Raw genomic sequence first — 14,870 nt, forward strand, 5'->3', positions numbered from 1 at the left:
ATTTTAAATCACATAAATTACTGCATGTCAAGTGTTTTCCAAAAACAAACATTTTACACGTTAACAAGCGTTTACATGTTCGTGGGAAAAGTGTATTGATTCTCATCACAAAAGCGTGGAAAACAAATAACTTTCACTCTGTTCTTCACACAAAAGGTATCGTTCAGCAAAACGATATTATAAAATGCAACGATTACATTTAGATATCATTTTTTTTATGCAGCAGAGGGCGACATTGTAATAACACAAATAACAGTGAATAGACCAGTTACACTGATCAAATCTTTAAAATGCGATTTCAAATTTGATTCGTATTTAATTGGACCACAGAGAAGAGACTGTGTGAAACCAGCAAACACAGATTCACTCACGCTCACAATGAACATTTATTTTGGCAAAAGCATTTGCTCAGAGCTGCTACTTTAGAACTGTATAATATCGTTTATTAACCTGATAATCATAAAATCGGTTCATGCGATCAAACTGTATGTAAACGCTTGTCATAGCTTAATTTTTAGCTTTGGTTGAAATAAATGATGATGGCAGAATGATTCCTTCCCGAAACCTGCTGGATTGTAGCGCGCTCCTGACTCCTGTCGCGCGAACAGACTGGACTGGGGGCCGAGGAGCGCGTGCAGCATATTTCTGCTTGTGTGTGTGTGTGTGTGTGTGCGCGCGCGCTCAACGCCGTGGGTAGGGTGATCCGGAAATGCCAAAAAATGACTAACCACGTTAGCTGATAGCGGTAACTTCTTAAAAACAAAGAAAAACACCATAGTTGAACTCATCAGACATCAGCTAGAAAGAAAAACGGCGTTGACTCTGCGCGTGCCAATGTTGAACAAACCTAATTCAAAGCAACCGTACTGTTGTGTAAAACTATTGTTTATGCATTTTTCATTTAATGTACACCGCTCGTGATGTAAAAATGCAATTTCGTTCAATGCAGAGAGAAAGCGGTGCGAGCGGAGACGGATGATCGAGTGATGACGCGTTGTGAGCGGCGACACATTTAATTATGAAAACACTGATACAGTTATTGACATTTAATAACTGAAGAGTAGCATGGAGTCAATAGAGTCGATAATAAACATTTTACATTTGAACATGCCCTTCTTTCCCTGCAGAAAAGATTCCTAATAACTTTTTTGACCACATAAAAACCTGTTTAGGCTATAAAAGCGGTTCACTGTCAGACTGTATTTACACAAGCAGCTTATACTAAATATAGTTCATACCTTCAGTGGATGCTTGTGCGAGTGGAGCTAAAGCTGAATGAAATTCCTCTTGAACTACTAGATTTGTAAAAGCGCTTCCTCTCCAGCAGCTTCTGAGTGAAGCACAGACTCCGGGAAAACCTCCACAAGAATCCCAAACTGAGGGAGGAGCCAAACACCAGCACGAGGTGGAGACGACCAATGAGAAGAAGCCTTTCTGATGCTTTAAACAGACAAAGTTTTTTTTTTGTATTTATGGGAATTCCAACACTTTTTATGAAAGCCGTATCGTTTGGGTTTGTCGTGTAGCCTACTTTCGCTTTGGTCTGGTGTCCCAGTGTTTCGTTAGATGTGTGAACGCGTGAGATGTGATGTAAATCTGACCCGAAATTAAAACTAGGTTTTGAAACCGTGCACACAACACAGCATCCAGAGCATGTACAGTAGTTACTGTGTACAACGAAATTCGCAAATACATAAAAGTATAGTAATCGCTACTATAAGGTGAATAGTTTGTATACATCGAAGGTACTGCAAATATAGTACTGAATTTTGTATTTAATGTCATTATTCATCACACGCTGTATAAAAATACAGCAGTCCAACTGCAAAACTCAAAATGAAAAGCATGTACAGTCAGAAAAACTGTGCAACTAAGGTAAGTGAGAGATCATGTCTTTCTGCTGGTCTGACCTGAGGACTAATGATGGAAAAAACACCTCTGCTCTGACGGATCCAGCCTTACTCTTCCTCCTTGGATTGTTTCCAGCCATTGTTGCTCAATCATTCAGTGCTGAACTGGCTCAGATTTTGAACAGTTGCTTTGATCACATCATAAGAAACAAGTGTGAACAGTTTTGAGTGGCTGTGTGCAAATTATGACAGTTGTAGTTGTTAATTTTCACTGCTCATGTTTACTACTGTTCATTACTGTTATTACTGTTTTCTAACACTCAAGTTCACAAGTGCATCACAGTGCATGTAAACCGTCATATGTACAGAGAGAGAGAGAGAGAGAGAGATTGTCTTCTGACATCACAACACATCACATTATTGGATTACTTTTATTTAAAAAGTATTTAAATACATTATTTAAATGTTTTCATGAAACAGAACAGAAGATGTGTGTGACTAAGACACCACAGTGATGATCACACACACACACACACACACACACACACACACACACACACACACACACACACTGTCTGTTTACAAGCCTATTGCACCAAAATGAGACTTACATAAATGATGACTGAGAATCTCTTTAACCACAACTTACACTTGATCCTGTTCATAAACAGGTTGTAACTGACCTTCTGTTTGTATGATTTCTATTTTTATCAGAGTGTCTCTGTCATACAACTACAGATACAGTTTCACCCTTTTCCCTCCTGCAGAATATGATGAGTAATACTGTTGTCTCCTCTTTTCCTCATCATTTTTTTTTGATTGTCTATTTTAGATACAGGACTTGTTCTTGCTAGTAAAGGGTATTCCCCCAGTGTTTTTGCTAACTCAGATGCTGCTGTCTTCATGTCAGAACAGGGTTGAGTCATTGTGTCGGTATGCCCTGTGATCCTGAGGAGCAGAGAGGCGTGTGCTGGGAAATCCTCTCACGCTTTGTTTGACAGAACAGCACTAAGAGCACACAGTCTCCTGCCATCAAGTGTGCTTCACTAATTCTGACCACGGTGCATTTTATATATATATATATATATATATATATATATATATATATATATATATATATATATATATATATATATATGTTTAATTGCAATTGATGCAGAAGATTTTACAATTTAAAGGTTTAAATTTTTAAATTGTCACAACATATACAAAGTAAACTTTGATACTTTCATTATTATAATCGTAGTATTTCCAAACGGAGACACATCTATCGATTTATCCTATAAATGTGGCTGTATAGTGCTCGTGTTTTATCATCACTGTCTGACGGATGACTTTTACACACATGCACAACTGAATAAACACACTAAACATTAATATTACATATTACTGGCCTTATTAAAAACAAGGAATTGTCAGAACATTTTAAGAAACAGAGCTAACAAACACATAAACAGATAATGAGTATCAATGGCCACCCGCTATAGGTGTTGTGTGAAACTGTCGGGTTAGAAACAGATTTATTCAATATGAAACAGGGCTAGATCATCAGCTATATGACAGCTATAGACATGAGAAATGGTTTCTATGCATGCTGGACTCGCAGAGGGCCTTTTGTAGGTGTAATTGATTTACAGAAACAATACTTTAAAGTCTTTTAGCCCTTAAGACACTTGTTTGAGAGAAATCAGACTCATCTAGCATTCAAAAAATGTCTACATCAATAATAATATAAAGCTCTTTGATATGAATATTATAATAATGCACTTAGTGAACTAGGAATCGTATCCTGAAACAGTAAAACAAACCTGTTTCTGCATAAAAATAAAAAGTAAGAGAATGAAGAGCAGCTTCATTCAGTGATTGATGATGTAATGACTCTCTAGAGAACACAACACACCTTTCGAGCAGTATTTGCGCGCGCCACTTGCGTAGTCTAAGCAAGATGTGAAGAACAAAGGTGTTTCCAAGACACTATATCGAAATATCCTACATCCTGCTCATCTTCTCATATGAGCCATGATGAAATTCTGAACTTTCTGGTCTAAAAATATTTAATAAGTATGAAATATCGTTCTCACTATACATTTATTCTTCTATATGCTTTTGTGCTCCTGTTTATTCCTCAAAATTAGTCGAAATGGTAAGCGAAATTTTTCATGTTACAGATGACTTGTTTCAGCACAGTCAAAAAAGTTACATACTGTACAGCACCTTTAAATATCGACCATCAGTCAGTGAAATACTTTTTTCAGAAACATTTTATCATGCTCCATTTCCAGCGAGAATCATTCAGAATTGATTAGAAAATGTACTGCTAAATGCACACATGTAAATGTAACACAATCAACTGTGTTGAAACAGTGTAAGAGTGAACTGACTTCATGACATGTCCTATACTCATGTGTGTCAGCTGGAGGTTCTGCATTACCATCATTGTAGCTTTTGTGTGTCAAATCTCCAGGAAATGTGCTCTTGTCGAAAAGTCTGAATAACATGCTGAGGTTGAGCTGTTGTGCAGATGATAATCCACCACTGTATGAGAAGTGCTTCTAAAAAAAAAACATCTGTTTGCTCTGAAATGCTTGTATTGAAATGCTTGAGTTGCTTTGGGTGTATGATCAGAAACGAGTGTGAACACTTTTGAATCGTTGTAAGTGATGACAGCTGTGTTGTAGTGTTGTCTCGTGTTTACCGTTCTCTGAATGTATGAACGTGAGTGAGAATCAAAAGAGGAATGATAAATGTGATTCAGTGAGAACTCAAAGAGTGCATGAGATTAGCAAATGGTGCCATACCAGAACTTGCTTAAGGTTTTGTAGTGATTTATTTGACAAATATGTTAAGGCCGCTGAGCATTTGCTTCAGAGATGGGGTTTAGTGTTTGTTTTTTAACCAATTGAGAAAAACTCTACTGGACTGGAGTGTAATTATTATATTTTTATTTATTTATTTTTTGTTATAAATTCATTCCATGGTTTATCAAGAATAAATAAGAATTTAAGATATTACAAAATACATTCATCTTTCTTGCTCTTTTGCTTCATGTTCCTGGTGCTCTTTAATTCTTTTTTCTGCCGTGGACAGATAGTCAGAAAATTTCTGAAAAAAAAAAGAACTGTCCAAATTAGTGACTTTCAGTATGACTGGGATTCACCTTTTGCTTCTCTTGCCAGTAAAATAAGTCACATGACCAAGTGTTTTGCTCAGTGTCATGGCAACAGGAGCTGCTGAAGATGAGTGAATCATCAGCTGTGCTGCAATGCTCTGTTTGCTCATGACACATGCTGCTCGTCCCTGAACCGCTCTGTATAGCCACTCGATGACTTTAACCTCAACTTTGGATGCCATTTAGCAAACTGTTTCTTCCAAGAAGAAACACTTTTTTTTTTCAGATTAAAGAATTCAGATCTAAATCTACAGCAGATTTAGAAACCTTTTTTTTCTCTAGTTAGCGACTTTCCAGTGAGAAGAAATGCAGAACTAAGCTGTCATGGACTCAATGGCTAAAAGCTGTGTGAATATGAGGAACGATTATCCTAAAATGTATTTCAATATGCAGTTTTCCCAATTGCCAATGCTGTCAGCTTTTTGACATAAATAATGACAGAATACTGATTTTAGAACAAACTGTTTTTTAATCTAACCTGTGTGTTTATCATAATCCAGAGAGCCCAAAACATTTGTTCAAGCAAACATATGAACAACACAGCAGTGTTACCAGAACAACTACAGTAAAGATAAAACCTGAACCAAGAACAACTGAAAACAAGGACAACACAGACAAAAGAGATAATTAACAGACACAGGTGAGACACATGAGGACAAACCAAAACTAACAGACTGACAACTCAAACCCAGAAACAGACATGACATGTTTAGTGAGAGTGAATGAGAAACATGCTGGATTTCCTGATCATGATGATTCCTGACAATGGTTTCACTTTCAATTAATAAATCATGTAAAACAGTGTGAATATGAAGAACTAAAGACAAACAATTCATTGTATTCATTTATACATAATGCTTTAGTGTTTTTGAGCTCACATAAAAATGTCTGAGAGGAATCAGACTCATTAAATTAATGTCCACATGACAATGATAGTAACACAAAGTATATGCTTTCTGTGAAAGCTGAAGCAGGAATTCATCATTTTAAAAGAGAGATCTGGGTTCAACAGGCAGAATTCAGGAGACAATCAGAAACATAAGAGGGTCTTTAAGATTCAGCTGCATTAATAAAACAGACAGATGCAGATGAACAAGAATAAATAAGAGTTTAGAAGCTCAGAATGTAGCAAAAAAAATGTCCTGAGGAGCCTGAGTCTGGTTTGATTTGATATGCCAATGTTGTTGTTGTTGTTGTGGATGTTGTGGATGTTGTGGATATGACGATGATCATTCTCTAAACATGGAGCCGTTGATCTGCTCAGATTCAGGTTGATTCAGTGAATCAGATTCATCTGATCTGAGCTTCATCTGGACACCAGATTCAGGATCTCTGAGAGAATCAGATTCAGATTCAGCAGAAGAAGATTCACAGAGTCTCAACTCAGACATGAATGTTGATGTGATTCAGTCAAACTCAGTTCAAGTCTTTCTCTCTCTATTGATTCACTCACCTGTTTTCTGAATCACTGCGCTGAAAACATCTGCCAACAGATTAAAACTGATTATTAAATGTTATTTGTCAGTCTCATCATTTAGATTTAATGACTATTTTAAACTCTGTCTGACACAATTAAAGGCTCGAGACTCACCTGAAGATCTTTTTCCGCAGCAAGAAACAGATCAAGAGCAGAAGAACAATGAAGATCAGAGCAGAAATCCACCACAACTGATCTACACGAGCAACAGCACAATAAAATCACCTGATGGACTGAATTAATGAACTGTGTATCATGCTGTCAGTCATCCGCTGAACTCACGTGATTCTGGAGTTTGAGTCGATCCGCTGAAGGAGTCTGTGTCATTAAACACTGAAAAACACATTAGGATTGACTTCAATCAAAAACACATTTTAGATGAATCAGGACAGATGTGTCTCTTTTAATGAACGTTTGCAGTTATGACTGATTCTCATATGAAAGTGTTTGATGTGTATGATCTGAAAATGGACAGAAATGAAGCTCAGTCATCATTTACTCTCCTTCATGTCACTTTAAATAATCTGCTTTCGTGTTTCACAGAGGAAAGTCAGTCATATTTGGGATGACATGAGGGAGATTTCTGTGTGAACCGTCTCTTTAAAGATCATCATCATCTGACCATCAGAAACATCAAGAGTTGAAATCTTTCTCTTACCTCTGAAGGCAGTCTGATATTTTAACTGCAATGAAGGAAATAAGTGTTAGAGCATCATTTATAATGTTCATGAGTGTAGTTTATTGTTTTTATGTTTAATATCCTGATGAACACAATCAGCATCACATCTGTGTGTTTAAATATGAAAACAGATGAATGTTGCATTTACTCCAACAGAATGACAGATGATCTCATGAGTCAGATTCACACAGCGAGACGTGACGAGACGATCAGACGAGACAGAAATCACAGGATCAATCAGTGTTTGAGGATCTGATGGATCTGCTATCAGACGCCCGTCCTGAACAAATCAAACAAATCAGGATGAAGTAATATATCTGAGTGTGTAATGGTGTAGTTTGAGTTCAGAAACACACTCACCTGTAGATACCAGCTCTGATCACAGTCAGGATTATTGATGTGATTCATTATAACAGACAGAATCACATACACAAACCCCACTGGAGTCTGAATCTCTGCACATGACACTGTGATGTTGTACATGTTTGCACTCAAATGAAGAACCTGTTTTTAATCACAAAACAAATTACTGCAACATTTTTATTATTGCATGAGAAGTGTTTTCTTGGAATAAACATGAAACATTTCTGTGTAAAATGTAATTTAACACAGTGAAAATGTTCAGAGGATCATCTTCTATAATTTACCGTATGCTGATATAGTTCTAAAAGTGCATATATGGAAGTCTGTAAGCCTTTCAAAGAATATTCTGCATTTAAGAGGATTCCCTTCACTACATCAAAGTTGCAGAGACTGTAGCATGTGTTTTATTTTGTGAATTTTGTTAGAGATTTGTTAAATATATGCAACTATCTAGATTTTATATAAACTGGTAAAACAATATATAAAACGTTTTAATAAAGCAATTGTGATCTGGTTCCTTTAATCCAATTAGAACAAGAGGCAAAGAAACACAATCTAACATAAAGTGCAGATCCTTCGTGTGTATATACGCTTTAAGTGCTTTCCCCATTGTTGTATGTATGTATGTATGTATGTGTATATATATATAATATATATATATATATATAGATATATATATATATATATATATATATATATCTTTTGTTGAATTATTATTTTTTAAGCAGCGGTTGATCAGATATTGTTGAATGTCCGCTTCTTGTTGAGATGCCGAGCAGGGAAATAACTAAACATTTCATCACAGACTGAATGAACATGAAGGTGACAGAAGGTGTAATAAACAATAGCTTCTGCTGACTCCATGATGGCTTTTTGGCCATTTTGGCTCCTTTTTGAATCGTCAAATTATTGAGTTGATAGCTTATTTCTTTGTATTTGAGTTTAAGTACCAACATAGACTAAATAAATATGATTGGAAGTCATGGGCTATACCCAATGATATAGAAACTGTAGTATTGTGGAGTAACCACAAGGGGTCGTTGTTGTGTTATAAGTGTTGTGTTCTTACCTTGAAGTTGGTGTAACGAAGTCCTTGAAAGTGACGGCCTGCGATGCCGATTCCTGTGCAGTTCTGAAGATAGAAGTAAAGATTGACTTCAACTCATTTATGTAGTAGACTACTCTTTGTGAAGATACTACATTTTTGGCGACGAGGATGAAGCACGAAAGCCGTGATAACGGTAGGAAGAAAATAAATGACGAGGAGACTGGTGCTGATAACTAACGGTGAGGTAAACTAAAGAGTTACTAAAAGAGAGAGAGAGAGGAACAATGGCTACAGGGACGATTGGCACACTGGGAGCATTTGATGCAAAATCCCAAACTTGGGAAGAATATTCAGAAGTATTGGAGCAATTTTTTGTGGCTAACGAAATTGAAGATGAGGGTAAGCAAAGAGCTATTCTCATAAGTGTCGTGGGACCACAAACTTACAGTGTGATGCGGAATCTTCTCAGCCCTGTAAAGCCAAGTGAAAGAACTTATCAGCAGCTGGTAACAATGCTAAGAAACCATTTTAACCTCAGCCAAGAGATTTGTACAGAGATTCAAATTTGACTCTAGAACAAAGAAATCAACAGAGACTGTGACCGAGTATGTTGCGGAGTTACGTCGCTTGGCACAAGACTGTAATTATGGAGCAACTTTGGATCAAATGCTGAGGGATAGGCTTGTTTGTGGCATAGAGGATGATAGGATTCAGAGACGTTTGCTGTCAGAAACAAATTTGACATTTGAGACTGCTTTTAACATAGCAGTGGCCGCCGAAGCCGCAAGCAAACATGTACAAGACTTACAAAATAAATCTAGTGGACAAACTTGTAACAGCGTCAGGTTTAAAGCAAGGAAGGTTGATCCGATAAAAAAGGGAGAGACAGAAGAACAAATTGACACCAGAGACTGCTACAGATGTGGAGGAAAAAAACACAGTGCCAATGAATGCAGATTTAAAAGAGAAAAGTGTTACGTGTGTGACAAAATAGGCCATATCGCCAGGGCCTGTCGTAACAAAAATAAGCAAAGGGGAAAGCCTGCAACTAGAAAAAGAGGAAAAGGAGAGCGTCCACATCGAGCATTCAATGTGAGTGAAAATAACGAAAGTGATGAATCTGAAGAAACATTCACGTTGGCTTGTCTAAAGAGTGATGTGTTGAAGAAGGTGAAACCCCTTACAGTTGAATTGCAGGTTGATGGCAAACCTGTGAACTTCGAAATTGATACAGGGTGCAGTGTCAGTCTAATGAATGAGGGAATGTTTATGGACATCTGGAAAGATTCAGAAGCTCCCAAAATAAGACCCTCAAAAATCAAGTTGAAAACTTATACAGGAGAGCCAGTGGAGATAGTGGGAGTGGCAGATGTTCATGTAAAATATAAGCAGCAGGAAAAGGAAATGCCCCTTGTCATAGTAAAAGGAACAGGTCCATGTTTGCTAGGCAGAGCTTGGCTGGAAGAAATTCAACTGCAATGGGGTGAGATAAAGCTGGTTCAGTTGGAAAAGATGACGTTGCAGCAAGTGCTATCCAAGCATGAGGAAGTGTTCAAAGAGGAGTTGGGAACATTAAAGGACACTACTGCTACTCTGCATGTGCCGACTGACGCCTCACCTAAGTTTTACAGACCTAGATCAGTGCCATATGCTTTAAAAACAAAGGTAGAGGAAGAGATAGATCGTCTGCTGCGGGACAAGATCATCTCACCCGTTAAGTATTCAGAATGGGCTGCTCCTGTTGTTCCTATCTTGAAACCAGATGGAAGTATAAGGTTGTGCGGTGACTACAAACTTACAATAAACAGAGTGTCAAAACTTGAACAATACCCAATACCAAGAGTGGAGGACCTTTTTGCTAGACTGGATGGTGGTAAGCAGTTCACAAAACTGGACATGAGTCACGCATACCAACAAATTATCATGGATGAGGACTCCAAGAAATACTTGACTGTGAATACGCACAAGGGGTTATTCACATACAATCGTTTACCATTTGGCGTTGCTTCAGCTCCTGCTATCTTTCAGAGAACAATGGAGGGATTGTTGCAAGGGATTCCTGGAGTAGTTGTTTATCTGGATGATATATTAGTAACTGGAGTAAACCAAGACAATCACTTGAAAACACTTGCTGAAGTATTGGCAAGGCTGAAAGAAGCGGGGTTGCGGCTAAAGCGGGGAAAGTGTATGTTCCTGGCAGATGAGGTGGAATACTTAGGTCACAGAGTAGATGCAGAAGGGTTGCATCCTACAGAAACTAAAGTGAAAGCCATTGATGAAGCACCGGAACCACAGAATATCACAGAGCTTAAAGCGTACCTGGGGTTGCTGAACTATTATAATAAGTTCCTACCAAATCTGGCAACGCTGCTAGCCCCCTTACATCTGCTACTGAGAAAAGATGTTCAGTGGATGTGGAAAGAGCCTCAAAAAGAAGCTTTCAAGGAATCTAAAGCTCTACTGAAGTCAGCAAAGGTACTAGTGCATTATTCATCAGAATCAGAACTAGTTCTGGCTTGTGATGCCTCACCCTATGGGGTTGGGGCAGTGCTTTCGCAGCGGAAAAGGGGAGAGAGCATGGAGAAGCCTCTTGGGTTCATGTCAAGAACATTAACAGCGGCCGAAAAGCGTTATTCACAGTTGGACAAGGAATGCCTGGCTGTGATTTTTGGCATCCAAAGATTTCACAAGTACCTGTATGGTCGGGCATTCACAATTTGCACTGATCATAAGCCCTTGGTTAATTTGTTCAATGAAACTAAGGCAGTTCCGCAAATGGGGTCACCGAGAGTGCAAAGATGGGCTGTGATGTTGCAGGCATATCAGTACAATATTGTATATAAGCCTGGGAAGTATCACCAAAATGCTGATGCTCTGAGTAGACTCCCAATGCCAGGTGAGGAAAAGCCGGATGACACTAATGAGCAAGTGCTGATGATGGATCTAATGGATGCCGTGCCTGTAAATGCCGTGCAAATTCGAAAATGGACATCCCATGACATTACACTCTCCACAGTACATAACTTCATATTAACAGGTTGGCCTGAAAAAGTAGAGTCACCGCTGTTACCATACTATTATAGGAGAGATTCTTTAAGTGTTAAGGATGGATGTGTGATTTGGGGGGCAAGAATTATCATACCCTCACAAGGTCGAACGGCTGTATTGAAACAGTTGCATCAAACCCATTCCGGTATGTCAAGAATGAAAGGCTTGGCCCGTTCATACATGTGGTGGCCTGGTATGGACCAGGATGTGGAGAAAGTTGTGCAGAACTGTGAAGTTTGTCAAAGTTTCAAAAAGGCACCTGCTCAAGCTCCGTTGCACCCGTGGGAGTGGCCAGGCTCACCCTGGGAACGACTGCATATTGACTACGCAGGGCCCTTCATGGGAAAGATGTATCTAGTACTGGTTGATTCTCATTCCAAGTGGATGGAAGTTTATCCAACTATGCATGCTACTTCACAAGTCACCGTTGAGAAACTGAGAATGTGTTTCAGTACTCATGGATTACCTAAAATGGTAGTCTCAGACAATGGACCATGCTTTACCAGTCAAGAGTTTGAAACTTTCATGGAAAAGAATGGCATTCAACACGTGATGTCAGCTCCTTATCATCCGTCTTCCAATGGCTTAGCGGAACGGGCTGTTCAAAGTTTCATGGAGGGGATGAAAAAGATGAAAGGTGAGACAGTAGAGACAAGAGTAGCAAGATTCTTGTTTAATTATAGAATCACACCCCATGCAACAACAGGGTTGTCACCTGCTCAGATGTTAATGTCACGGAAGTTGAGATCTGCATTTGACTTACTTCTTCCTGACGTAAAGAACAAAATTCTGAAAAAACAGCAGAAACAAAAAGAAAGCCATGACAAAGGGTGTAAACTCAGAAGTTTTGAAATTGGAGATTCGGTGTATGTGAGGAACTATAGTGGGGGACCAAAATGGATACCTGCAGTAGTGGAAAGTTGCACAGGACCTCTTTCGTACAAGACCACTCTGGGACAGGGACAAACTGTGAAAAGGCATGTGGACCAAGTAAGAGCACGCAGTACAGATGAGATGCTCGCAACTGTACCACCCACAGGAAATAAGCAGGACAAATGCACTCCAGTAGTACCGACTGCTGATGTTGTCGTTGCTCCTGCAGAGAAGGAGTTGTTGGCCCTGGAGAAAGGTCGATTGCAAGAAGTGACTGCTGTTGAAAAAGAGACTAACCAACCTACAACCCCGAGAAGGTCTGCCAGAGAAAGACGTTCTCCAGCTCACTTAAAAGACTATTTTGCTTAGAACCAATTAGTAAGAGGCTTCTAGTAATGCTTCATTTAGAAGTTAAAAGAGTGAAAAAAATAAAAAAAAATAAAAATAAATATATAGATCCTAATCAGTAAGATATGATAAGTGTTGTTGATTGTTTTTTATATCTCTTAAGCAATTACGTTAGAATTGAGTTGTGTGATTCATTTAAGAAAAAAAAAAGTTAATCCCAGTAATATCTTAAGAAGGAGGGGATGTAGTATTGTGGAGTAACCACAAGGGGTCGTTGTTGTGTTATAAGTGTTGTGTTCTTACCTTGAAGTTGGTGTAACGAAGTCCTTGAAAGTGACGGCCTGCGATGCCGATTCCTGTGCAGTTCTGAAGATAGAAGTAAAGATTGACTTCAACTCATTTATGTAGTAGACTACTCTTTGTGAAGATACTACAGAAACTATAACTTGTATAAAGTTAGACAATATCTGACGCTGTTCTTGCAAAGAACGCTGACAATGGCGCGCATGCGCAGCACTGAATCGAAACCTCTCGCGGGTGTTTTAACCCTGACTCTCCTGCTCCTTTCTGCCTGTATTGTTAGAAAAATGGCACGAGTGGATTTTTTTTTTTTTTTTTTTTTTTTTTGGATCCTATAGCTATCTGACAGGGGTCATATAGCGCTGCACAAATCATCATCACTTTAATTATAGACATTCATTCAACCTGTACTGATAAACAGTTTGTTTTTATTTATTTTTAATCTTTGTTAGCTCTGTTTCATTTTATTCCAGGTAACTAATGCTTATTGCGGTCGTTCAGTTTTACACTGTTTTACACTGATAAACACGCATTTAACAGTTATACGTTTATTAGATTAAAATTACAACTTTAATTTCTATTTCTGTTATTTTGTCCCTACTGCACCTCATTCTGTCGCTGACGTTATCCTCTCCAGAATACTTAAAAAGCACAGCGACCGTGATCCATCCTTATCATAAATCATTAAGCTAAAAGACGCTTCACGGTCAGCTAATCAAACTTCTCCATACCTTAATTCGCCTCCTCTGGTCAGTGTAAGTGCAGGTCTCCTGTCGCAGCTCTGTGTTGCGCACGTATGGCCCACTTCTGAAACCAACAAAGGAAACGCGGCACACGGTTTTTAAAGACTCCACGCGCATGCGCCCGGGCGGCAGCAGCCTCTGCTGTAAGACCATTATTATTTTGAATATTCTCTCGTGTGATTTGCTGTTCCTCCGTCACTCAGTCCCGTTCAGATCAGCAGGTTTTTTCAAAGTGTGAGGAACACTTATAAGTTTCTTCTTCCTCGGTCCCGGAGACGAGTATATGCACATTTAGAAGGATCAGTCCAATTTGTCATCAACCAACATTTCCTCCTCACAAACTTCAGATTCATTATAAATCCATTTTCTCCCAGTAAAGTTAATCCTGATGAGGTTTTCCCAGAAGCGTTTCTGTCCATCAGGAGAATCCGGGTCACTGGATCATCTGGACTGGAGCTGATCGATGACATCTCTGAAAGAAATCAGGAAATATGGGGTATTCATGTAAAACCAAACTTCCACAAGATCAAGAGCACGATAAAACACTCATCTGCTTCAGCAGGACTAAAAATGTCTCTTAACATCCGTCAGTTAAAACATAACTAATATATTTCTCAGCTCAGTGTAATAGGGCTCAATCGTTAATAATAATATTCAGAAGGACTAAATTACACTTTAAGAGTATTATTTCAATCTAAACTAACTAAATGGTTTCTTATCACTTAAACGGTGTAAGATACAGTTTCTTCTTACCAGGAAGTGTTTCAGGTCCTGACACCATCTTTACTGAAACTGATCACAATGAGCCCATGAAGATGGTTTCTAGAAAAAAAAATGCATTCAAAACATAATCTCAATCTGTAACAGGATTTATGTCTAAAGAGAAACACGTATAACGCAGAGGTGCTGGGAATATCGTCTCACCAGGAGTCCAGCTGCTGTTCAGCTTTACTTTCACTTTCGATTTCAAGT

At 38.5% G+C, this 14,870-nt stretch overlaps 1 protein-coding gene across 1 annotated transcript in view; it reads right to left on the reverse strand.

The window, feature by feature from the left end:
- Positions 1 to 13,891, reverse strand: part of LOC109070911 — a 172,745-nt gene extending 158,854 nt beyond the window's left edge. The window contains exons 1-7 of the mRNA XM_042721281.1: positions 13,887 to 13,891; positions 13,159 to 13,221; positions 12,539 to 12,753; positions 12,398 to 12,423; positions 8,608 to 8,670; positions 7,536 to 7,679; positions 7,324 to 7,455 (exon numbers count right to left, since the gene is read on the reverse strand). Coding sequence (XP_042577215.1) covers positions 7,324 to 7,455; positions 7,536 to 7,658 — 255 coding nt within the window. The 5' untranslated portion in view covers positions 7,659 to 7,679; positions 8,608 to 8,670; positions 12,398 to 12,423; ... (1 more) ...; positions 13,159 to 13,221; positions 13,887 to 13,891. The remainder of the gene's footprint in view (positions 1 to 7,323; positions 7,456 to 7,535; positions 7,680 to 8,607; positions 8,671 to 12,397; positions 12,424 to 12,538; positions 12,754 to 13,158; positions 13,222 to 13,886) is intronic.
- Between the last annotated feature and the right edge of the window lie 979 nt (positions 13,892 to 14,870).

The sequence above is a fragment of the Cyprinus carpio genome, chromosome B3 (assembly GCF_018340385.1).
Source record: "Cyprinus carpio isolate SPL01 chromosome B3, ASM1834038v1, whole genome shotgun sequence".
NCBI classification, from domain to species: domain Eukaryota; kingdom Metazoa; phylum Chordata; class Actinopteri; order Cypriniformes; family Cyprinidae; genus Cyprinus; species Cyprinus carpio.